At 41.4% G+C, this 27049-nt stretch overlaps 1 protein-coding gene across 8 annotated transcripts in view; it reads left to right on the forward strand.

Moving 5' to 3' along the window:
• Positions 1 to 4867: 4867 nt before the first annotated feature.
• Positions 4868 to 27049, forward strand: part of fli1 (Fli-1 proto-oncogene, ETS transcription factor) — a 31893-nt gene continuing 9711 nt past the window's right edge. Inside the window, exons 1-6 of one of the 8 annotated variants that reach the window (XM_031290777.2) lie at positions 4868 to 5141; positions 6954 to 7065; positions 16222 to 16433; positions 16753 to 16904; positions 17944 to 18147; positions 25259 to 25327. In XM_031290777.2, the coding sequence (XP_031146637.1) occupies positions 7000 to 7065; positions 16222 to 16433; positions 16753 to 16904; positions 17944 to 18147; positions 25259 to 25327 (703 nt within the window). In that variant the 5' untranslated portion in view covers positions 4868 to 5141; positions 6954 to 6999. The other 7 variants (XM_031290776.2, XM_031290778.2, XM_031290779.2 and 4 more) reach the window with 7 other exon arrangements.

The following is a 27049-nucleotide window of genomic DNA, read 5'->3' on the forward strand; positions in this document are numbered from 1 at the left end:
GTTGAGGTCTTCTGTCAGAATGCAATCAGAGACCTGGCATGGCCACCTACTGGCTTCTGTGCGTCTCACTAACCGTCTCAAATAGCCCTCACCATATGTTAACACTTTACTCCCCAAATACCCATGATGACAGCGTTGCTCTGTCTCTTTAAGACCCGCCGTGGAATGCTGTGGTTTTGCCTAGGCGTTTGGGGTAGTGCCCTCACCCACACATAAACACAACCCTAAAAAGTGACTGTGACTCACTCTCCTTCTCGCTGTCCCTCTCCTCTTTCATTCTCAGATGCCTCCCTATCCTTGTCCATCCGTGTGAGGTTATTTCTTGTGTTGTTGCGACCTGTACATTAATTCTGCTTCACTTGAGTGTTTCAAAGAAAACAAAGTCCTACTGCCCTCATCTACGTAGCTGGCACTGTGTCAGAGCACGGCAGCATGTGTTTCCTGTTTCATGTTTGTTTGTGTCACAGGTAAAAACGGAGGGTGCCTTTGTTATCTTTGGCCCTAATGATCCCACAAGGCAGCTTAGAATAGGAAACAAACATCTTATCATGCAGACATGTGGACACAGTATATGTTGTTTTTGGATAAATCACAGGTACATCCATCAAATAACATTACAAAAAGAAAAAAAAAACTTAAAACTTAGGTTTTCTTAAAAGCTTAAAGACTTTTTTTTAAAATAAAACATCACCTGAGCTAATCTGCACAACATGTTAATCATCCCTGCTTGTTCATAATGTCTCCCATTTTAAACAAAAGGTGCCAAAGTCCTCAATTGGCCACTTCTAGCTTGAGCCAGAGAGCCCTCCAGTGGTCAGAGTTGGCAGTAGCTTTCCCTATGAATAGGATCAATAGGCAAGCTCCCTTTATTAGATCCAGATTTGACCGTCTGAAGGCACAGATGAATGATTTTTGTAGTCTGGTGAGCAGCCCACATCGAGTTCAGCCTGTCAGACATGTCTGGGGGGACGTGGGGGAGGAAAGAGAGACACAGGCCTCAAAAGCCTTGAGAATGCGGGACAGGGGTGAACCCTAAACCTGAGAGCTCAGCCCGGGCTAGCAGCCTTCCAGGGAACAACACTTTTCTTATTGAGCCAGCGGGCCAGACCCAAATGAGAGGTGACAGCATATTCATTTCACTCTGTGTTTTTCTTTAAGGGCTTTTTAAAATGCTGCTGAATGATGAGCGGTCAGTGGATTTATAGTGCAGGGGATGATTTAGGCTTGCTAAATGGCACTGCTTTCCTCCTGCTCTCGCTCGCCCTGCTTTTTTCCACAAGAGCAGTCATTTTCAGAGGCTTTATTTCAGCCTTATGTTGTTCATGTAGGGATGACTACCTCCTGGCAACCAAGATTGATTTAAAACGTAAAGTGAGCACCTTGTTTCCCATGCCCAGTCTGGACCAGAGGCAGGGTGTGTCCACACTTACAGCTGAATTGACAGAAGATAAGTGGTCTGGGAAATCCATGTATACACTGTCAGAAAAGAGAAATTCACCGTGTTTTGTAATGTTGTGAAAATTGATTATATGGACACACTGTAGATGTATAAAGCAGAGAGCCAGACACTGACCCAAATACACTCTCTTTTCTTTTGATTAAATGCATACCAGAACATATTATATGCAATGATAACATGCATTTTGTCTCGACACCACATGTCCTTCCACAAACCACCACTCTCCCAAGCTCTCATCTAAGCACAACCCCCGGGGGCAAGAATACCAAGACTGAACGGATGAGGTCACATAGTGGATGTATCCGTGGTTTGCTCTGGACCTGATGAGTGGCAACACATCAGGAGGCATTGGGAGGTCGTTAATTTATAGGGATGCTATTACCTTCATAAATGCTTGCCTCATAAAATGACTGCCTTGCTTTAATTTAATACTTCCCCTTGCTAATTATCAGCACACACACAAGTGGGCTGCTGTCTGCACTCTGTGTGAGCTATTTTCAATGGACAGGCAGAGTAAGAGTTTTGATAGGTTTCTTTGAATTTTGTTGTTGGGTTGTATCTTTTAAAGTTTGGCAAATCACCACAACTCTGTTCTTATCTTTGTCTTGCAACAAAAGAAGCTGTAGCTTTGGCATCACTGCAGTCTGTCATAGTGTAGATAGGGGGTGTCTGTTGTGTTACCATGGTATCATGAAACACATCTCCTGTTTCTCTATTAGGCCTCGGTTAAATCTTTAAAACTGTAATTCAATACATAAAAATGATACAAATATTAAGAACTCCCACTCTTTTTTAACATGAGTCCTGTGCTGTTCCATGTCTGGCCCATGACTGCCTGGAAGCTTGCGTGAAAATATTTGATACTCTGCCCTGCCTTCCCTGGTGCCACACTGCCATTTTCTCTCTCCCAGAGGAACAAAAAAAAAAAAAAAAGGTCTGGAATGAGACCGATCTCCATCTTCAGATCATCTCTCGGTAGCTCCTTCAACTAAATAAATAACTCATTACAGTTCAGAGTAAGGAGCTTCATTTACTCTGGGCGATGTAATCGCAGATGTCTGTAGGTTGCCCACATCATCTCAAATACAAGTGTTTTTGGTGGAATCCCAAGAGAATGAGCTTTGAAATGTTAACATACCAGTGTGGAAAGACTGGCAGTGGACTGCATATGGGAAACTGTTGATGGCAGATTGTTTGGCCTCACTGCAAAGTGAGATTTAGTTTGCTAAAAAAAAAGTACAGGAGGAGATTCTGTCAACAATATGAAAGCATATATATGCTAAATAATCCTGAAAGACAATCAACAGGGAGTCTTGTGTGAGTCCTAAACCAAGAGGCATAATTACCCTACAGCCACATTCCACATGTAATGTCAATACCATGGCAAAAACAAGAAGTCCTGGATGGTGCAAGACTCAAGAGTTGATGAAACAACCAGGCAATTTGCAAATATATTCGTTTTTTTCAACTCCTTAAAAAAACTCAAGAAAGAGTGTTGACACATAGGACAAAGCAATCAGAATGTTGACAGTCACAGTGGATCAGTTGAACCACCTTTGATAGGTTAAACAGGCACTAATAATGAACTTCAGATATGAATGGACTCTGAAATAGGTCTAGTACTGACACGTAGAAGAGTGGGCGTCCTTATGAAACAGTTATATCCAAAATTACTTATATTAAGTCTTCTTTTCAGTGCTGTAGTAGATAGCAACCTGTTTCTTCTCATTCTAAATTGAAAATGGGATTTAACTTAAAATGTGATGTTTTCAATGCTGATGGCGCATTTGAAAATGAGTTCTGATAATAAGCTCTTGACTTATAACCATCAAAAGCTGTTTTTGGTTAATGGGCAAACTTCACTTAGTCTGGTGTCCTATTAAAACAGCTAATGGCTCTACCTTTATTAGTATTAATATTAACTATTTTTTTTTTTTGGAGAATTTAATAGTTGCTGTTCAAATGTGTTAGAAAACTTCTTCTACTGTATCCTGAGGAAGGCAACACAGCAGGCGCATGAATGCCATTTTTCAGTAAAACGGATGTTGGGATTTCCGTCCATTGTTTCTTGCTGGGAACACTATTATCAGTGTTGTTGTTTTTAATCATTGCATTAGGAAGTGGTGCCACAAACAGAAGGTCTAGCCGGTGATGAAAGAGACGACCTTTTTACCAGATGACCCCCAGCACTGTAACAAATCGGTGAAGTCAGTCAGTGTAATTTTTCGTCTTATTTTTATAAGTGATTGTTTAACACAATGGAGTGCCGTTATTTTGTTTCTTCCAAATTTTCCAGACTTTTTCTGTCATTACCTCACTATTTGCCAAAAAATAACACATAAAGTAGGCTAATCATGAGCAAAAAAGTAAATAAATGAATGTTTTTATGATGGATGCTTGTTGCAAATGAGCACATGGAATAGGCCCAAAGTACAGCAACAGATCCCACAACTCACACTCATCCTTGGCATGTGTTAGGGCCTTCAAATGCAAAAAAAAAAAAAAAAAAAAAACGTTACAGGCGACTTCTCTGTTTCACTTTGGTTGCTCTGCGTGAAATAGCGACCTTGATGAGGCTGTAAAATGCTATGGTTGGGCGACTTTCCTCACCGTGAATTGCCCCACATCCTATGGGGGACTCTTCGAAGATGAGGGCAGCAATGTGAAGGAAATGAAGTTAGTGAACTGAGTGGGGTCAACTGAGCAGGAAAAGACAAACCCACTGCAGAGGAACTCGTGCTGCTGGTTGTATTCCTGCGGGAACTGTCACCACGAGGACAGACAGGAACATGAATGAATGTCTGCAGAGAAACTCCTGAGTGCATGCTGCCGATGACTATTAAAATTCACTGTACTGATTTAAAATCAGCATAATAGCAGGCTGTATTCCTACCTGAACAGATATTTTGCAGAGTAGGCTATAGAGGTGTGAGGATCAAGAAGATGCTCTATATGTTCCAGATATAGGCTACTGTAGATCAAGCTTGCCCTTGCGAATGATCTTTTATTAGGAAAAAAAAGTCAGATAAAGTGATTTATGTAGTTATAATACATCTAAATACCATTTTCCCCATTTTATTTGCGGAGAGAAGGTGAGAGAAGGTGAGAGAAAGTGCAATCACATTTCTTGGAGGATTATTACGTTTTTGTAATGATGTTTGTGGGGCTTTTGAAGTTCTCTGACTGTCCACAGAGCAGTTTAACCACATACACCCCCGCTGTTCCGATATCTGCAGTGTTGTGTGAACTTAATCACAAATGAATACTAGTTACTATTGAGACATCTACAATATATACTATATATATATATATATATATATATATATATATATATATATATATATATACATATACAGATTTTTTTCTTTTACCAAAATACTTTATAAAGCAGATTTATGACGCTCTTACTCTCTCTGCTTTCCCCTTATTTCATGGTTCAGTGGCCTCACACGGCAGGCAAGGGGAGGTTTTCTCTCGCTGCTCATTGGTCGCGACTCTCCCATCTCAGCAACATTTCCATGCATACACCCGGCGCTCCTTTTCAGCCCCTTTCAAAAATATAACTCACTGTCATCATTATTAGAAAACGGCTTTGGCTTTGCCTGGACGGGACTAATTGTTTAGAATTGGCGAAGGAGTGATTTGATCGAAAACGATATAACGACCGAGAGAAAAACGACAGGTGAGTGAGAAAAATAACACTTTGCGTTTGCTAAAAGTCTTTTCTCAGACAAACTCTGCAGCAAAGGTGTCCATGCAGGAGCACTATAAATCATTTCCACTTGTTTTATTGCTGTTGTTGATGCGCAGTCACATTGTTAAAAAAAACAACAAACAGATTGCACCTCATTGATATAAAAAAAGAGCGGATGTTTCGGAAAGTGTATGAATCTGCCTCTATTTCAAATATTGTGTGTCTTATTGGTTCAGTCTTGTTATTCAAAGTTTAACTCTTTTTTTTAAGGTCTGAGTTACATATGGGCTTTGCAATCGAAAAAATACTGAACTTTTGTCAGCTCACCTCTTCGCTGTATCACTTTAGGAGGCTTTAGTCGAATTAGTCTGCATGTAAGATGAAACAAATGGAATGCGTATTAGCTCAAAATCAGTTGGCTCTCGTTTATGATGGATAACAGCAAGGTAAGATGCTTAAAATGTAACACTAGAGGGGTCCCGGCCCACGGGGCTGTCTCGGAGGGAGGTTCACGCCGTTATTCACCAGTCCTCCTCTGCCTAATTGGCTGCAGATGCGGTGTCCTATGCACTTTTTACCGCTTAGAAATTGGATGCATTTGGGAAACTTTATGAGGCGAGCCCTGCGTTTGCCTGCAGGAGCCGAGAAGACAAAAAAGCAACAACCAAAAAAAAACAAAAAAAAAAAAAAACATTGGTCGTCTACATTAAGCCGTGCCACGTTCACATATAATCCCTCTCTTTCTTGGCTAATTTATCATGGGGCAGGAATTCACTGAAAACTTGGACGTGAAATTGTGCTGTAAAAAAAGATAAATTATAGTGCTATTAAACCCCTGATCGTGTGTAGGAAGATATACGTCCTTTTCTTTATTGTATAATTTTTCTCTTTTTTTCGTTGAATTTCCATGTCAGGTATTGGCACAAGATCACAAGGGCGCGTCTGCATCTAACACTAATTACGCTCAAATGCAGAGTCGGTAAAAGGCTCACGGTTGTATATTTATAATCCTCCTGACAGGTCAGAGCACACATGCTACTGAACAGGAGAATGATGTCCCATAGGCCTTGTTAAGATATGTTTTACTTTAGTGGTGCGTCCTGAATGCCAATATAGTGGTCTATATACGTTCATTTGCTTTATCACACAGTCTATATAACAACCATTATGCCGCTGCCTTCCTAATAATTACACAAGGAGGGAAGGGCTAAAGACACCGTCCTCTAAGTGCCCTTTCACCCTAGACTTTGTAAGCTGCACTTATTAAAGCGAAAAGTGTTTCAATATGTGGTAAGCTTTAGGGGAAAACGTGATGGGGGTTGGGATGGGGCCCTCTTCTTCTTCTTGCTGCCCAGCTCCTATTGGTCGACTTGGAGTCATTCATTCGTGTTACTAGTAGGTTAGTGGTGTAGGCTATACATTGGTTTTGTTAATGTACGCACAGTGGTAATTAAAAACCTGCCCGTGTCTAATACCTCTGGCCACTGTGGAGAAAAACGAGGCATCGATATGAATGAATCAAATGGTGATGTGTACAGTCAGACATACTTTGACTTTCCCTTTATTTTGATGGAAGTGGTTACCCATGTGTGAAAATTCACAAAACCCGCGGTACTGTGTGAATGTACGCTGTCCAGCACACAGCTGTCTAGTGTAAGTGTCTTACTGACAACAAGAAAATGTATTGTATGTATAACAAATAAAACAACAGGCTACATATAGAAATAAAACAATACAATCGAAAAAAAAATACTAATGTTGTTAAGTTATTATTAATTCTCTATATTTTCCTTTTCTCAGGGCCCATTGGACACTGAGCACCCTTGGGCCTGTCTGTCAAGTAGACATGTTTCAAACTGTCCCTGACACGTCGTCTTACGTCAAGGTAAGACACCACCGTCTCTTCGATCAGGTAATGTTGGAGGGACAAACTGGGGGTCCTTTCATTTTTTTTTTTAACTCAGGCTGTGATGTCCAACCATATCTCCTCATATTCAAGTCATTCCAGTCTTACAGTGTTTAAGAGTGTTAAAACAATCAGTTAAGCAGTGATTATTACCTATTATTATTTCTATTAGAAAGAAGTATTAGGCTACATGTTTACAGTTAATTTGCTGATGCTGATTTTAAAGGAGAAAAAAAGGCTTCTTCTTGCAAAATGATAATAGTAGAATAGAAGAGTAGAAGTATCGTTGCACAGATGCCGTGCTTATTACATTTGATTGCCACCTTAAACGGCTGCAAGTTTACGCTGTAAAGTCACTTGTCGAAATGTGGCTATTTTGTGGTTTATCTGAAGTGCCAAGATCGATTCGACTTTTGTCGATTTTTTTTTTTTTGTCTTAAAAATGCTGCTGTTGTGGCTCATTATTATGTTTGACGTCATGAATCTCTCTCTCTCTCTCTCGCTCTCTCTCTCTCTCTCTCTCTCTCTCTCTCTCTCTCTCTCTCTCTCTCTCTCTCTCTCTCTCGCTCTCTCTCTCCTCACCACAGTCCTGAGAATGTAAATAAAGCAAACAGCGCACATCTGGTTTTCACATAAAAAACGACATCGCGTCACACATGGCGCAGCGTGAATACCTGCAACTGCTACATTTCTGAGGCACTGAAGCCATTAAATATATATATTTTTATATAAAACCTTGTGTATGACCATGTAATGTCCACATCATGTCAACTTCACCGTGTAGGTACTTTGCTCGCATTTAGTTAGTCAGTTAATCTGGCAGCATGACGTTTGCTCACATCCATCATAATAATCTTCCGAGGGTGACTACTCGGATTGTGCCTTATTAAAATGAGCCATTGTGCAGAGGCAAGCTGAAGTAATATCTTCATAATCAAGGAATGTTTCCAAAGGGCGACTTGTTAATGTTTTGAAGACTTATTCCCCCTTTGAATAAGGGCTCTTTTCATCCAGCCACAGCGTTTGTGCCACTGCAGAAAGACTCGGCGTTTCAGGCCTCAGAACAATTCCTGATTTGTTGTAAGAGTTGAATAGCGCGGAATGTTTGAGGAGAAAATATGCTCTTAATTGAGTATTTCTGCTCCCTAAAAGAAAAGGAGGGCAATGAGGGACAAACAGGTTAGTGGGACTTGAGTATGGAACAAGTTATCTTTCAATTTTACAGTGCTTGCATCTCATAGCTGCTTTGATTTGCTGTGGAAATGCAGCCTAGATTATTTCTGTTTGTTCTGATTCCAATAATGTTGTTTTTCTTATTCTGCTCGGATTTAGGGTAGCGTGTACTTTTTGCGTGCAAGTGCTGCACTCACTGGCTCACTCACATTCAGGGAGATATTGGTCAGAATGTGGCACGCCTCAATACAAAATCTAAAGAAATATTCCTCATTCAAGCGAATCCACGGCCGAACATTTGGTTTTGTTTGGTTAAGGCCAGGCGAGACTGGAACTCTCCAATAAAAATAAATCTCAAATTAATTATGGCCTAGAGCGAGGGGCCAGACAGTTCGTGCTTATATGTGCTGCAGACTCCATTTTTTGCCCTCAGTATTTTGACAGAGAGAAGGAATGATCTGAATACAAGTCTGATGTCTAATAAACACCAACGTTAGCAGGCTCACATTGACTGGGGCTGTTTTTTTATTTGGAAAAGTCTCTCACAACACTCAGCACTGGAAGTAATTCCCCACCCCAACTTTGACTTATCAAATGAGGTACGTGCAACCTACAATTCGTAGACTACACTATAAAAAAATGTCTTGAATACAATACACTGTTAACAAAAATATGTCTGATTAAATAAACCTCATACAGTTTTTGTCCCTGTTTATACAGTATTTCCCTTTTGACAGATTGTTCTGACTTGTTTGGCTTATGCGACAAATAAAACTCCCAATACTTACCTTCTCTAATCAAATTCTCCATACATCAAATCTTCCTATGAGCCAAAAAACGAAGACTGGGCCTAACAATTGAAACACGGCTCAACATAAACTCTGTATAGTGTCCGCCCACCTCTGGCTGGTTGCCCTAGCGGAGAGACAGAGGAGCTACTGGCTCAGGGAGGAAGAAATGTCTGGCTGTCTAGTTTCAGCGTCAAGCCAGATGTTTTGTGGTTCACTGTATAAACCAACCTGCATCTGTTTATTGGCCTTCCAAAATGTTTGTTACCACTGTATTCATTATGGTCTTGGTAGGTCCTGGACCCCTAGTCTTCCTAATAGGTATGAGTGGGATGGCAGGTATTTTAATACAGAGAGGGAGTGATCTTGTCTGAGGCAAGTTGTTGGCGAAATGTTGTTTGATTAGAATATCAGACTTGTCAGGTAAACACAAGGGGTTTGTGTCATTTGAAAAGCATCCTGGAAAGTATTTCATAACACTGCGTGGACTCTAGTGGATCGTACGCTTGCCTTTTTATTAATGGAACCTAATGACATGAATCCAAAGACCCACATCACAGTATAAAACTAAAAAAAAGTGGGGTGTTTTAAGAGATGTGGTTCTATTACTGGTTCTATTACTGGTCACATGTTGAATCACCAGCTCTCTTAAATTTGCCACTTTATCACTAATCTTCCTAAAATAAAATGCCTCTTTGAAAACCTCAGACACTGGAATGTATAGAAAAACAGAAAAAGAAAGAAACCAAACCAGTCACTCAAGAGTTAAACAAGGTGTCTCCCTTAATTACACGAGTCTGAACTGGCCTCAGGCAGGAGAAGCCTTGACCCTTAGCAGGATCCAGATGTGGTGGTCCCAAGGGTGGGGGCCCTCGGCCCAACCAGACCCCCAAGTCGAGAGCAGACAGGCCGGCCCTGCTGTCAGTCCTTGTGGAGGCGCAGTCTCCGTTTGGCCACTCGAACCCCAACACTGCAAAAAATATTCATCATCATCATCATCATGATTTCAACTCCACTGTAGTATTGTAGTATTGTTAAGCGTTATTAATACTGGAAGTATAATGAGATCCAGTCACTTGGTTAAAAGAAAAGTATTTTCCTATCAAATGTGATTTTCTTGATAGTGATGAATTGATCGCTAATCTACTCAGAATTAATAACTGAAACTATTAAAATAGTATAATCTGGAACATGGATTTCCTTTAAATCTAAGTTATCTACTCGTTAGATTTATATGTTTTATATATCACTGAAATGCTGAATGTGCTGTGAAAATGGACGTTTCTTGTAGTGTTATTGGTCTGGTCACGTTCTGAGCTGGCTCCATGTCTAGCATCTGCACTCAAATTATGCTTGAATTGATGAGGGCAATTTCATAGGGCAGACGAAAAGAAAAAAAAAATACCTATGTGGGGGTAGGGATTAGGGGATTTCTTTTTGGGGGCTCAGGCGAGTAGATACAGTACGTCATTGAATAACAATGGCAAACTCAATAATAACAATAATACAAATAATATCAACAATTTGCATTTGAGCCCCCTTTCAAATGCGCTTTTTTTTTAATGCAGGCTGCCTTCATCCATTCAGTTGTGCGCTGAACAGCAGACGCACACGTGTAGAGCAGACCCTCAGACTGTAGTGCGGTTAGGAGCAGAATGCTTGTTTTTTTTTAATGGTGTCTCAGGAAAACTTCACAGAGAGTTGTAACATTAAAAAAGACAAGGTTGCCACTCCTGCAAAAGGTGTTCAAGTTTCTCTCCTGTCTTGATTTAGAGCTTTATCAGCAGTAAGTCTGAGAGAAACATCTGTCCACATTCAAAGAGAAACTTTAGTTAATGTATCACTTTCACTATGGGATATAGGATAAAGCAGAGAATATACTGATTTACAGAGGGATGGAGTCATGGCGAGATGCACGTCTGAAGTGTAGGCGTGAACCAAGAAAGCGCTCTAAAACGTGGGATCACATAACTTAAATATGTCCTGCGACACTAAACCTCATTATCGAAAACCTCAGTTAAATGTGTGCAGAAATAATTCATAAATCGGACAAATAGTAAACCCTTCCACACCATATGTGACACAACTGGGAAAGCAAAACACGAGCCTATTCTACAGCAGGCTACACAGCAATGGCTGTGCGCAACGCAGGCAGTCATCCTGTAAATATTTCCGAGCAGAAAAACATAACAGTGGAGCGAACACTCAATTGTTTTCCCTGCTTATCTCTCTGGGACAGTATCCTGCTTTTTTGAAGGCAGGGCTTTCGGTGACACACAGCTTCCTTCTCAACCTTCTCAACAGTGGTGACTTCACTTCCCAAATTTAGAGGAAAGAAAAAACTCAATCCGGTAAAAGTGTCTCTTTCTCTCCGCCGCATACCGGGGGCTGGAATTAATTCAGGAGCGTGTCATGTTTGGGATATTGTCGGGGTCCGCTGAAAATTGCGCAAAATGGACGGAACTATTAAGGTAAGGGTGGAGAACGGGGTGTATGAGTTTGTGGGAGACTGCTTTTTCGGAGTTGCGCCTCCTTTTTTTAAGCAAAGGGTTGAAATGCCCCTCTGTGTCGGTCTGTGAGCTGGGACCTCCAATCTGACGACGATGAGCGGCTTTTTTCTCTCGGTCTGAAAGCGGTAACCAGATTTCCTTCGTTTTCCTCTTTCTTTGAAAGTATCCCTTTTCAATAAGCTGCCTGGTTGTAAGGATACACTACGATGTGGATTCAAGGCTAAATCAGAATCACGCTTTGGATTTTGGGGACCAATAAGCGCACAATTACGCACCTTTGGAAAGGCATAAAGGATCGAGTGGCTATTTATTTCAGAACCTACGCTCAATGTACTTTCATATAGGTATATGTAATCCACGAGTTCAACGATTTGGTTTAGTCTGGGCAGCGGGGATTGAGCAATAGCCATGGCAGGATGTGCCGCTGGATACGATGTGTCGAGCTGCGCAACAGCGGTGTGGCACGTCGCCCGGTTCGGTCCGAAGATCCTGCCATGGGTCAAAAAAGTGTGGTGGATTGGTATTTACACAAGAAATAATCTATCTTTCTCTTTGTTGCTGTTGAATATTGTAACGTCTCACCCTCCCTTGCGCCGAAGGTTTTGTGAAAGTGTAAGGCTGTCATTTGGTAATTGCATGCGGTAACTGCTCTGTTTGCAACACTTAAAACCCACATGCTTTACAATGATACCTTGGCTTGCTCCTTATATAGTTACACAACTGTTTTGAAATGGTATGTTGGTAGTCAAGAGCGCTGGTCTATATTAACTTTGGCTACTGGCCCCGACAGTCAAATTCCAGATGCATTATGGCTGCAGCCACCAGATGTTGAATGGCAAGTCCCTATTAGTTCACCCTGCGATGCGTTCAGTCTGTGTCCTCCGGTGTAAGCTCAGAAGAATGCAGCAGTCTGCATTTGCTCGTATTGTTGCAGTTTCTTTGAGAAATGTAAAGTAACGGGTTTGTGGCTGCTGGGTGTGGTGTGAGTTTTGGAAGAGTGCAAACGTTGGCCAGACAAAAATGTCAGGCTGCACTAAAGTCCCGTCATTCACCGCTCACAGCGCTGTGATTGTTTTGTTATGTATCGGGGACGAAAGCCATGATGCAGGAGGACATTAATGTCTCAGCCTGGATGTTTGTAACAAAGCAAGACGTTTGTCATAATTAATGTAATCATAATTGAATCCTTGGGTGTAAATGACTGGCTGCTAGCTGCATTCATGCTCGCTAAAAGAAAGGAAGGGCTCTCTAGCCATGAGAGCTTCCTGCTCCAGACAATCTTTTCCTGACAGGTTTCCTCTTCCTCCTTAAACAAAGGACAGGAATGCCCCCCTCTGGGTGGCTCCTGCTAGATGGCTGTGTGTGTGAACGCCAATCACACGTGAAGTCTGGATGTGGAGCTATTGCATATATCCAGTCTGCTCCAGACGCGTCGTGACGCATTTGGAGAGATATACTTGGTTGATGTAAACCGAACAGAGGTGGCTCCCAGCAGGTGTCACACGCACACAATGCTTCTAATGGTGCCGTTTAACAGCTGGGCTATTATTTATTTAAAACTTTCCCCCACTCTGTCTGTGGCACTGCAAAACGATATATGGCAAAAATAGAAGTCAGATTATTACTTATTTTTGTTTTCAGAAAAAAATTGTATTAAGAACAGAAAACTTTTTGACTCAGGACTTGTATAGAGTTTTTAGTGATTATGTTGAGACATGGTCCTCGGGAGAAATTCATCTAGATTAAGAGTGGAAAATTATCTGTGGACATTGTGAGAGACAGAAAACCGCCTGTAGCTCTTTGGCAGTATGTGTGTGTTCCATGCAGATACTGGAAAGAAGGCACTGGTCTGTCATCCTTTCAGCTTCTCTTCATAAGAGTGGTGTGATCCTATTTAAAAAAAAAAAAAAACAACAACAACATCTGCAATCTTAAATAGGCACACACCACTTGCCAATCATAGTTTCAATTGCACAGGCTGATATGTCACTGTAAATATAACGTGCAACAGTCATAATAGCTCAGTAAACCCTTATCAGGCTGTAATGAGACATTCCCTCACTCTTCTACACTTTATCATCCACAGACTAGCTGGTGTGTTCTGCTCAGATAGTGAGTCCTGCTGCCAGGGTTCAGACTATGATGGATCAACTGATGAAATCACTGGAAAATCTAATTCTGGCGAGATGGTTAAACGCTCCGGAGAGGTTGAGCTTTTTTAAACTACCCTAAAGAGTAGTATTTCATTGACATAGTAGTATAGGCCTATACAAACATTTTTTTATTTGATATGTCTCATAGGCAAATCTGGTTCTAACTGTGTGAACAAGATTTATCTCGTGTTTTAAAAGGAGTTTGACTTGACTCACTCCTCACCACATTATTTAAATAGAAGACAAGTGCTTTTTATTCCAGGGTGTCTACAAGCTGTCACACTTTGTAAATCTTTGTATCCATACTTTGATTGGTGCAGACACAGTCAGTAGGGGGTTTGTGGCATTACAACAGAGGGCACTACAGAGCAATTACAAATTAAAACCTTTTTCCACTGCGAAGGTCAACATCACTTGAGAAAATGAATGATAAAGAGCAAAGGCCTCACCTGTAGCATCTGCGATGGTTTCAAATATTAATTAGAAGTATTTCAACTTTAGTATGCTAATTAAGGAAAAGCACGGATTGAGTGGCTGCCAATCAGTATCAAAGTATCCATTATCCAAGTCCACAAACATTATTATAGTCACCCTGTAGTTGTATCTGTTGTAAAACTTTTGCTATAAAAAGAAACATTTATCATCCAAACAGGGATAAGTGAACTATTTCTACTTGTATGAAATGTCTTAGAATGGAATTATACTGAAGTTATGCGAGATCCTGAGGATTTTGTTTTCATGAAAGCAACATTTTAGAGAATGCAAACGGCTACATGTTGGAAATACTGATCAATGAATATCAAGTAGCATTTTCCCCCCGAAGCAGATATGTGGCATTTTGGAATGAAATAATTCAGTCCACGGGAATTAGACACGTCTCGTTCTAAGCTGTGCCATCAGATCCTATCAGATCCAGATGTGCATCAGACCCGAGCCTAATCCCTAGCAGAAGCATATGACTGTAATGATTTCATTTGATTTTCTGACTCATTGTTATTTTTGTGTTTGTTTGTTTTAAACAATGATGGATGGACCAATTATAAGAAAGGCTGACTCTTTAAGTTGTTGATAAGCAGGATCCCCATTTTGTGCCAACTAAAAGTTGCCTGGCACCGATTTGACATGGTGACATTGCCCAACTGTGTTCATCGTCAAACACTTAGCGGTGACAACTGTATGTTAAAATGTAAACCTCAAAGTACACAATCCATGCTTTACTTCCAAGACATTACACAAGGAGCATGTTGGAAACCACATAATATCTTGGCCAGCCACACGTTTCTGCATTTGTTTTCTTTAATAAACTTACATTGCTCCAGCTGAGCTACAGCAGAGGGGTCATTGTAGCAGTGACCCCCCTGCTTCTGTTGAGTCTTCAGCTGTGGAGGGAAGCCCAACGCTCAGACAAGACATACACATCAGGGCATGACACGGAAGTTTTGGGTCCAAGTTAAGAACTGATAATGAGCAAGAGAAATATTACACAACCAGCAATCTGGAAAGATTTGGTTTAGAATATTTTTATTTGTCAGCCCATACAGTAAACATGAGAGTTTGCGATCCAATGTCCAACCTTTACTGGTAGAACAGCTGTGTGTATTGAATGATAATGTCGGTAAACCAGTACGTGGGTAAAGACGAGCCTTACAACTCTGTCGTACTCCATGATTGAAGTCATCCTAACATCAACAGGAAGCTACAGTTGCTCCGTGGGCTGTGTACACAAACTACTTAGGATGCCAGACTACGATATGACCCATAACTACACATAATTGCTGTAAACAAAAAAATACACAAGAGATTGAAAATTTGACATCACAGGTTTCCGGGTAGTGTAAAATGAAAGACTGGAGTTGTATCTACTCATGTTTGTGAGTTTATTGTTATCATTCTTATTACATGACTATGTCTTACTACTGAAAACAATTGATATTATAGATAGATATTTTAAGAAATATGCCTCTTTGCAGAGAATTAGAAAAACAGATTGATACCACTGTCATACCTGTCTGTTAAATAAGAAACTGCAGCCAGGAGGTTAGCTTAGCATTAAAAAGCAGGGGGAAACAGCTTGTTTAAATAAAACGCTTGTGAACCTCTAAAACTCCTTAATTAACACTTAATATCTTATTTCTTTTATATGTACAAAAAAGTGTAAAGTTGTGTGCCAATCAACCAGCAGACTCCAGGAAGTCACTGTGCCCAAAAAAATAGCACATAAGCCCACGTAAAACCATTTGTACACTTTAGAGGTGTTGGTATGTGTATTTTGTTACATTTGGATGGAGCAAGGCTAGCTGCGTCCCCCTTCCTCTAGGCTTTATGCTAAGCTAAGCCAACCAGCTGGTGGTGGTAGCCTTAAGTGAAACGGACAGACTTAACTCTCTACAATAAAGCAAATAAGCCTATTTCCCAAAATATTGAAGGATTTTTTTTGTTTAAGGATGGCTGTATATGGCCTATTTGGGAACTCACATACTGGCACTTTTAAAATGAGTCGAGAAAGACATACCAAGTATGTGTTCCTTCCACCTACAGGAGGCGCTATCAGTGGTGAGTGAAGACCAGTCCCTATTTGAGCCTCCGTACGCTGCTGCTGCCCCTCTCCCGAAGACAGACATGACTGCATCTGGCACACAGGACTACGGCCAGACCCACAAAATCAACCCCTTACCCCCACAGCAGGAGTGGATCAACCAGCCAGTGCGGGTCAACGTCAAGAGAGAATATGAGCACATGAATGGATCCAGGTATGGCATGACAACCACTTCCTTACATGCTTTAGTGTTTAGTGAGATATGAGTTGTATCTATCTTTATTAGACATATTAGACATTGGTGTTCATTACTACAGCTGCTACTATATGTATTGTCATTTGTCATTTAACAGACCATTTCTTTACCAGAGCTAACCTTCACTTGTTGCCTCTAATCTTCAGTGAACTTTTCCCTGGCTAGTGTAGGGCTTATCTATTCCATTCCAAAGTCAATGACTGAAAAAAAACAACACCCAATTTATTTTGCTAAATATTATTTTTAACTTCCTCGTATGTGTGTGTTTGTGTAGCAGGGAGTCTCCAGTGGACTGCAGTGTGGGTAAATGCAATAAGCTTGTGGGGGGTAACGATGCATCTCAGATGAACTATGGAAACTACATGGATGAGAAGAATGCCCCTCCCCCCAACATGACAACCAATGAGCGGAGAGTCATTGTACCTGCAGGTATGTAATGATAAAAAGTATTTATATATTAAAAATAAATCATATCTTACATGGTTTGGATAAGGTTAAATATGTGTCTGCATATGTCTGTATATCCACTGCATAGTTATACAGGCGCTAAATGTTTGAGGTGTTTCACTGTGCTGCTGCTTTGATTACAGACAGAATCAGTCTCTGTTTTGGTATAATTTTGCCAATGCTGTAAAGGTTTTATTAGTCCCATTTCGATTTAGCTGGTTTGCAGGGTAAAGCATTGTTCCAAAGTTTTACGTCACTCATGGGAGCACGGCTGAATGCGTACAGGTAGAGATGTCTGTTTGTCTGCCAGGCCTATATATTTCTTCACTGGTTTCACAAATTTGATCTTTCTGTATGTGAAATAGGAGTTCAGGGAGTAACAAGTGCAGCTTCAGGGTTATAGCCTTTAGAAAAGTAATTTTAACACGTAAGTTAATTACGTTGCTACTCGTAAGCCAGAGAGCCAAAGAGAATGACGGTGCTTTCCCAAATCGAATGGAGCTGTGGTCAATTTTCCATTGTAAAGGCTATTGTATTCAAATGTTGTGCGAAACTGATGCAAACGTCCACTCATCTATTAACTGAATAGGAGCTCCACATGGAGGCCCCTCCTTAACCACAAGTGGTAAGATTGGGGTTTGGTTACCAGATTGGCTGTGCAGTATATCAGACTTGGGTCAAGTAGTACTTGCAAATGCAATGCAAAACACACTAAAAGTTTGAACAATCACAGGAAGGGATCTCAGAGCAAATATACTACTCTGTGAAAGATTAGTTACCAGAAACCTAATATGAGTGATCTGGCAAATCCTATTCATTTGGTTAAAATAAGGCAAAGAATATTATTATTGAACAAGGTCTGCTACTGATACATAACTCTGTTTATAATTTATACATTGGCCCCCTGCCTATACCTTACTCGGATTTAAGGTCTTCCCTGGTGTCTGTCCAGAAACAATTAGTATGGAGTCAACAATAAAAAAAAATCCTCTCCCTTCTTCTTCTTCTATGTTGCTTGCAGACCCCTCATTGTGGTCTCAGGACCATGTGCGCCAGTGGCTGGAGTGGGCCATCAAGGAGTACGGCCTTTTAGAGATCGACACAGCCATGTTTCAGAACACAGACGGCAAAGACCTCTGTAAGATGGGCAAGGATGACTTTCTCCGGCTCACCACCATGTACAACGCCGAAGTGCTTCTCTCTCATCTCAATTACCTCAGGGAAAGTAAGTACACTTTGTGCAACTCAAGTGCTACTAAACAAAAAGGTGAATTGAGAGGAACAATGGATGGAATAAAGTAATGGAGTTTTGAAACAAATGTTGGACTCCAGTAAAAGTTGTTTGACAATTGATTAAAAACAGAACAGAAAATTTACAGCAATTTGACAGCATAAGGACAGTAAAAGGACAGTATTTTTGGTTGTACATCCTGCTGTTTGTGCTGAAGTTAAAGTCTGCACTGGCTTCCATCTCATGCCAAAGAATGGAATTGAATCAACTTTCAGTCAAGACACAAGTCATTTTTCATATACTCTTCCCTACTTTTGGATGAGGAGGGAGAGTGAAAAAATGCTAAACCCCAGCAAACAACATGACACTTTGTTTTGTCACCGCACTATACTCATATTACCGTCAATAAACAATGGAATTGCTTTTACTGGAAACTCATTTCTTTATAATGGCTACCCAGTATTACGCAGAGCTGTGGAAACCAAAGGGGTTTCTCTCCCTTCTCGAGATAACCATCGACTACACCCCCCACTTGACTTTGCTCCGCCTTATTCCACATGGTCCAGAAAGATGAAGCCCAGGTGCATTGCCTCAGGAATCACGCAAGGCCTGTGTGTTCAGCACAGCAAAGAAAGTTGATCTGCAATTTGCAATGGAGGCAACTAAATTTGAGCCTGTTGCCTTTGAAGAGTTCCTCGGTACAATCCTGCTTCATAAATTTCGCCGGGGAAACAAAGCCAATTTTCTGAGGCAGTATGCAAATTACATTTTGATATAAGATGTAACATCTGGCATGCCTGTTGCTTTGAATACACAGTGATGTCTAGTTCAGACAATAGGTATGTCTACCGTTTATAAAAATAAGTAGATCAGGAGTAATGTGATTGTTGTACATACAGAGAACAGTTTGTCCCATCTTTGAATTCTTTGCATTACAGTATGTGCTTTAAAATAGTGAGAGCTGTTTCTACTGTGGCTGCAGAATATCATGACAACACGCTGGGTGGAGTGACCGATGGCTCAACTAAATTTAACATTACTCCCAAAAAAATTGTGATGGGCCTCCGTGTGATGTAATGGGAACTTTATTTTGTGGGTGTCAACAATTTTCTCTGTGCAAGGCGTCTGGGCAGAGAGAGATGCTTGTCATGAGTATAACAGCCTCATTGTGCAGCACTGCAGCGGGTGGATCCGTCTGACTGCCACTGGGCACACTCTGCAGAGCAGTTTTCATTATGGCCATTGGCTGCGTGACTTAGCCATGGCTTAGGCGTGCTGCACCGCGACTCTGCCCATTGCTGCCCTTTTTTCGATTTAAACCCTGTGTGTTTTGGAGACAGAGGAGATGTCTCGGGAATCCTCTACACTTGCCAGTTGAAATTGCTTTGGATCCATTCCCGACAATCAAAAAGATGAATGCTCCCGTGCCTGCACTGACTGACCTGTTTTCGGTCAGCTCTCTGAGAAGCAAGCAGTGTGTATTATTGACACTGGGAGCTTAAGGGCAAGAGGAACCATATTAGTAAATGAATGTCTAAGGAAGACTGAGATGGAGGAGGACGAGGAGGAGGGTTGAGGCTTTATACAGACCCTGCAGGGCTGATGATTTGGAAACTAAAGCCGCTCTCTCTTTTCCCCCCGCAGCACAAACAAACACAATCATAGACGAGGAGTAACCCCGTCCAGAAAATAGACCTCTGGCTTCACTCACGAGATTTGGAGCTGAGCCGAGCTTCGAGAATACAGAAAAAGAGAGAGGAAGGGAAATACTGAGCCAAGCCCTGGAAGTATTAGTGATTACACGTCTTCCTCCAATCCCATTCACCACTCTTCCCTGTATGACCCCCATCCTCCTCCAAAAAAAATGGATGATCCAAAGGGCTACTACTGCAATCATTTCATACACATCTGTGTGCATCATGTGTGCGTTTGGTTCTGTTTATTGAACCTCTGATTAACATTCCTCAGAATCACTAAGCCCTGTACGTACACTCGGCACGGGGCAGGGACACATATCCCCACCCTACAGCCATACCATAACAAAACATTCCTGCCACGTCATGTGCATAAATATCGTTCAGACACCACACTGCTGCAACCATGGGCACAATCTGAACATCTGTCTGGCTACCCAGCTGCTTGCAGTAACAAGGGTAGTTGCCCATGCATTATTTTGGCCTCACTGTTGGTCACTTATCCAGATTTTTATAAGTAATGGCCGCCCGCACCCCAATGTGCTTTCAATTTTGGGTGCAATTTGAGAATTTGTTCAAATTAGTCTGTCAGGGAGGGACCGCGGACTGTTTGCTTTATCGCACCCATGTAGGTCGGTTTGATACCACATGTGCTGGAAACGGAGCAGAGCAAAAAACCTCAGACAACGAAAGCCGTATCCTCCAACAGACAGAGATGTGAGAAGAAACAGGGAAAAAATGGAAAGGGGAGTGAGGAGGTAAAGTAAGGAGACAGAAAACTGAGAGCAAACCTACTGTAGATCTAAAGAAACAGAGGAGTAGACTGAATAAAGAAATATGTCCTTGACTGAGAGGTTTTACATTTGTTATTTAAGGACATGGGCAGGAGTGTGTGAGCAAGAGAAACAATTATAGAGAGTGAGTGTGGGATCAAAAAAATAAGTTCAGGGGGGCGGGAGTCTATTTTTTAGAAGTGCGTGGAAACGGTCCAAGGGGGGTCATGATTGACTGTTGTTGGAGAATAGCAATAGTTCTGTTTCCCAGCTGTCGCCGTTGCTTGTGTCTGGATGGATTTACAGTGAGGGAGTCAAGAGAGAGAGAGAGACAGAGAGACAGAGAGAGACAGAGAGAGAGAGAGAGAGAGACAGAGACAGAGAGAGACAGAGAGAGAGAGAGTCTGGGCTTCTGCACTACCGCTGATGCTCGCTCCAGAGTGGGGGACATTCTCGAGCTCTCAATAGTTTATACAGACCATAAACATCTGGGCTCGAAGGCTGAGTAGGGAAAAAGGAGGTCTGGAGAGCTCTCTCTCTCTTTCTCTCTCTCTCTCTCTCTCTCTCGCTCCCCTTTCTCCCCTCACAACATTTTTATTGAGCTCCGCTTGCATTAGTTCCTTCTATTGGCAGATTATCACTGGTGCACAGGGGCTCAACAGCCTGGCTGTGCGCCCTTTACTGTTAGCTGTCCGTCTCTTAGCCACCATTACCGAGCAGTCTGCGGCTGCTCACTTGACTGCTGGGGTTTAAGCACTTAGCACTACAAGAATTTATGTGCATATCACATTTGCATAAGTGGGGGTGGATAATAAGCAGTTGCTATTCATGTAAACACTGAGATGAGCTAAGCTGTAATTGAAGCTAGCTGCTTAGAGGTGCATAATAATTGCACTTGCAACCTAATTGTCAGATAAGAATGTTGATTTTGGGGAAAGTCTGCAAAACCTTGATTCACAAGGTGAATTGTTTTTTAACGTAAATCCCAACGTTTTTTAAAGATTACTTTTTGGGCATAATCCCAATGTTTTTTAGAAGATCCGCCAACACATCTTTACAACATCGGAATTGGTGTCGCTGCATCCAAACATTCCTGTAACTTTCCGAAACTGACAATCTGAAATTCACACAAACTTCATGCAGCGATTGATCAGGTGTGAGAGAAAGTCAGCAGGGTTTGGACTCTTTTTTCATTCTTCACATGTCTATTTCTGGCACTTTTCTGAGCATACCAAGGTCTTTAGGTTAGGTAACTAAAACACTTGGTTAAGGTTAGGGAGCTTTCAATTTTGGATCTCAAAAGATCATCAAAACAATGTCAAGCTCACACACTTTAGTGATCCACCCCTCCACCGCAGCCTCGCTAAAATGTTTTGTTACAGCCTTAACATCACTCTACTTACACATTTGTTCTGTCATTTTTAAACGTCCTTCTGTGGTGAGATCATTCTGGAATACCCATGTAGCTTCAGAAATTACGTTCAGATTGGGCGATTCAGCACCGCAAGATTTATGTCCAATGCCAACATTTAGTGCCAATGCAGGAAGTAGTGTGACCTTTATGTAGCAAGGTGAGAAGCAAAGTATACGTCATGGTGTTGTGCATTTGAATTTCATATGCGAGTTTGTGCCAAGTCACATACCAGCAATGAATGTTTGCTTTAAAAAAAAAAAAAAAACACGGTTCTTTCCCCAAGTTTTTGTGCCTAAACCAAACCAAACCTTAACTATAGTATAGAAAAAAAGTCATAAGAAACATTTTTGTAATGTCATAAGTATGACAATACTTATGCAATAATGTGTTTCAGTAAAGTAAGGAGTAGTGTAAGTGATTACAATTTAAGTTCTTGTTCTACATTACTGTTACTAATCTCAGTGACAATTTGACATTTTATGGGTCGGCTTGTTTGCTGTTTATTGAAGGATTTATATCAGTTTGGACATATTTGCTTAGGACAGGGGCTGGAGGGGGTCTTTGTTAGCCTCTCATGAGCCTTAATTCAGGAATCAACTGATTTTGGCCAGGGTTGGAGGTGCTCTGTGCATTGCTCCGCAGGTCAGTCGCATAGACATCTCAGCATTAACCTTTTTATTTCATTTTTATAGGCATGCCTGTTATTTGTCAGGGCTTTGTATCTTCAAATGTATTTCTGTGATCTCAAGTGTTAACTGTCTGCCTGGGGAGAGAGCAGACTGCACTCATGGACGAAGCTCACATATCATATAGCAAAAGAACAACAGTGGGGCCAAGTGTGTAGTGCTGTTGCTGAAAAGCTGGACACAGTCTTTGGAAATATTGGGTTTCATTTTTGGTTTCGCTCGGGCAAAGATATTTTCACTAGAGTAATTAGTAAAGTAATGCAAATACAACATAAATAATTTATTACATTTTTAAGTAACTTTCCCAATACTGCCAGCAAACAATGTCATAGTTGGGGCGTCAGCTAATAACACGCTCATGGGTCGTTTTGGAAGGTGATGACAGATAATCTCTTTTAGTTTGGATGACTTGTTTGAAATATCTCTCATGCACTATGTATGGCTGGTATGAAGACAGGCAGTGGTGCTTCTCAGTGCAGCTTTATCCTACAGAGCTAAAAGGATGACTTACTGTTTGTTGGCTGGAGCCCATTTGTCCTTCTTGAGGTGGCAAGATTCCCAAAACTGGGTGACTGGGACCCTCAGTTTGATGACAAAGCTCAGACCACATGTTTGAGGCAATGGCATCATATAGCTCTGCAAAATAAACAGCAGGGGTCCGATGGAGGTCAATCACAATTCTCAATTAGCCCTTAAAGATCTCAATATTATGGCCATGCAGAAACTGAAGGACAGAGCATTTTGAAAGAGCCATTGGTGATAGGAAGGAGAGAAAAGAAAATTGTTTGTGGATGTTATGTAATCTTACAGACTCTAAGCAGATGTGACTGCAAAGGGAAAGAGAGAGTGAGGGTCTTAAAGGCTGAACACTGGCCAGTCCTCCCACTGTGCTGTCAGATTACCAGGACATGTTTGTTTTCTGAGAGAGGAAGAAGCCGTCCAAATAAATAGGCAGCACAGCCAAGACTCCCTCCACCAAACTGTGTGTCAGCTGTGGTGTCTCTCTCTCTCTCTCTCTCTCTCTCTCTCTCCCTCTCTCACTCGCTCTCCCCTACTCCCTCACAAACTCTCACTCTCTACAGCAGCCCTGGGTTTCTCTGTGGGATGGTTTGAGGTTTTCTCAGCAATGCTGCCTGTTTGCCTGTCTGGGTCAGCCCACATATGTGGCACACAGCAGGAAAAGGGTTAACAGCCCCTTCCTCCTTACTTCTCTCCCTCTTTTTCTGTATGTCTGTCTATCTTTCTCTTACACGTTTTTCCCTCAATCCAAAGCTTTTGGTGGCTTGCTTGCCCCTGTGCGCTTACACTCTGCGTGTGGAATTATTTTTGTACGGGGAGCTGCGTTTGATTGCTGTGCAGGGACCCTGCCTCATACAATGGCTCCCCTGTTCTGAGGCCCCCAGGTTACTAAACTAGACCCAGAGCATTGGGGGTGCCGTGGAGTAGGTAGTACTGGGAGGGGTGGGGTGTTAGGAGGTTAGAATACATTTGTGGAGCACCCCACTCTTCCCCCCCAACCACCCCCTAAAAAAAACAGACCCCTAGTCTGCCACCATGGGCCCCTTCATCCCCCCAACCCCATCGCCAGCAGCACAGCAAGTTAAGTAGGAATCCTGCATCGAATCTCAAGAAAAGCCCATCACTAATTGAATTTTGCTTTGGCGTTTTTTGTTCTTTTTCAGAATGCCCCCATTCAGAAAAGGTATCTTCCTTACTCAGCAGCTCTCCGTCCGTCTTTGTGCTAAATCTTAACACTCACCATGCAGTAGCTGCTCTTGTGTTTTCTCTGTGCATTTTTGGCTCTGTTTTTCCACTCACTGATTTATGCCTTGGGGCAGCTAAAATTAAGAGAGCATTTTGGTGCCGCCCAGGGTGCCTGTGTAAGTGGAGGAATGCAGCGCAGAGTTCTGCTCCATAAGGTGAAATAAATAGGCGGCCATATGCAGACTCTTGCCTCTCTGACTTTATTATTCAGGAATCAGGTTTGCTGTTAAAATGCTCACAGACTACAGAGTTTTTCCTACATTTTAAAAGACTGACAGTGTGCTGAATTTGCGTATTTGAGACTAGATTTATGTATCATGAATTCTTTTCTTTCTGAGATTATTTTTGAAGACAAAACAGGAACACAATTCAAGAAATGAAATGGGCTCTGTATGAGCTGAGCCATCTACTGCCACCTGCTGGCTAATGTTATACACTTTGAACTGTGTGTCAGGCTTCAGGGTAGGGGTACACTTTCAAATTACAATTTCCCTTACAGCAAAGTTATCATGATTAATATACAATATTCTGGAAGATCTAATGACACTAATAATCACAATGTTAATGCAGAACCTTACAAGTGAATTAATGTATAATGTGTACTTTTAATCACTGGATGCTCTTATGTAAGAATGTATGAAAGTTTGCATATGTCTTATCCAGGTTTTTAAATGCTGGTTTTGGGTATAATCGTTCGTCTTTATGCATTACAGGACTGGTGGATGAGACATTGTTTTGTCTTACTATGCTCTCTTTTGTCTCACTTCATTACAGGTAGCTCATCATTATCCTACAATACACCATCTCACACAGACCCATCCCCACGTCTGGCTGCCAAAGAGGGTAGGGACAAATTTTTTTCATTCTCTATGCTTTATCCTAATATCTATCTGTGCATATTCAGGCTGATGTAACAGTTTTATATCAAGGGGGCAAAGTGAGAATGTTAGACTACCTTAAGATCAAAAGAAGACAGAGACAAAAACAGAGAAAAAAATTAATTGATCAGAGCTTATACCATAAAATGGCAAATTCTGCTTCACAGTACCTGCCAGCTTCAGACGAGCAGATACAAACAGATACACACAAGCGCACACACTTGACAATACAGACCACTCATACGAATCCAAAGCATATGCAGTCACCACTTGCCACAGACAAAGCTCTGTGCAGGTGCACCTTTTGTGTTGTTGAAAAATATGAACCAAGCTGCTATAGCCGACCACGCTATTCAGAGTCGCTACCTGAACGCTGTGACAACACATAGTAGCTCCAAGGGTGGTGTCAGAATAGAGGCGTATTAACAAGACAAAAGCAGTGTGCTGATTAGTTCAATCTACAGCAGCAGGGGCAAGAACAGGCAGTGAACGTGGTGATTATGGGAGAGAAGCAGGAGGTAAGAAGTGTGAATGAGGTTGTTTGTTTAGATAGACAGGCATCACGGACAGGTGCTGAAGCAAGTGTGCGGTAATCATGGCAGAAGAGCCTGATGTGCTGCTTTTAGACCAGACTGGAGTGGAAAAGAGTGCATGTGTGTGTGTTTTTTGTATTGTGTGTATAAGTGGATTAATGGCAGAGAGGATGACAGAAGGTTAAAGGGAGAGTAGCCACACTTTATATGCTGGAGGGACTGTTGTCATTGTATTAAACTCGCCACTTCTTGTCATTTTGCACCTTCACACATTTTCCTCTACAAACTCCATCTCTAGTAGTTACACTGTTTTTATGATATTACTGTCACTGTATGTTTATGAAATTTGGTTACGAAATACACAATGTAATGTACCACGTATTTTATTTTTCAAACAAGAACAAAAATCTGTACATTAGTTAAGGTTATTTACTCACTTGTTTTGAACACAAATCAACTTAACTCAAAAATGTAATTCAATGCATTTTTCTTGATATTCGTCAAGTTACTCTTTTTTTGTCAAGATATTGACACTTCTTTCTCAAAAGGCACATTACCTGAAAATAAACAGGAAGAATAGGTATCAGCTCACCTTATCTTGAGATTTGTCATGGAGAGTTTTTTTTTAAATGTGAATACGATTTTAGGAGTGAATGTAAACATAAAAGACACATTTATATGGACTTTTGGTTTGTGTTACAGTATTATCATGTGAGCTGCTTGGTGATTGATTTTACAGGTGTCACAATTACTGGATCCAATTTGCTCGTTGAATCCGCATTTACGTGAGAAATCTGTAGTAATGTATAAATGCAGCAAATGATACCTGTTGCAGTGTTGGTCATTTTGCACCAGTAATATTCTTGCAAAAGCAAAGCTTAGTTTCTGAGAACAACGCCCAGAGCAGCTCTGGATGATTGTCTCTTTCCTCTGCATACGTTCACTCTACAAACATTATTTTGTGCTGACACAACACCATCTAGGCAAAGGCTGCACTGCGTATCTTTGAAAGAAAAAGAAAAAAAAGCTGCACATCCTTTACATCGGCTATATGGTGTCACCACCACAGACGGGAGCAAGGACTGCAATAACAGTGATAGCCTTGCTCACAGGATGAGGGGCCCTATCAAGGCAGGAGGAGAGGAAACACTAAG

This window comes from Sander lucioperca, chromosome 8, assembly GCF_008315115.2.
Source record: "Sander lucioperca isolate FBNREF2018 chromosome 8, SLUC_FBN_1.2, whole genome shotgun sequence".
In the NCBI taxonomy this organism is placed as follows: domain Eukaryota; kingdom Metazoa; phylum Chordata; class Actinopteri; order Perciformes; family Percidae; genus Sander; species Sander lucioperca.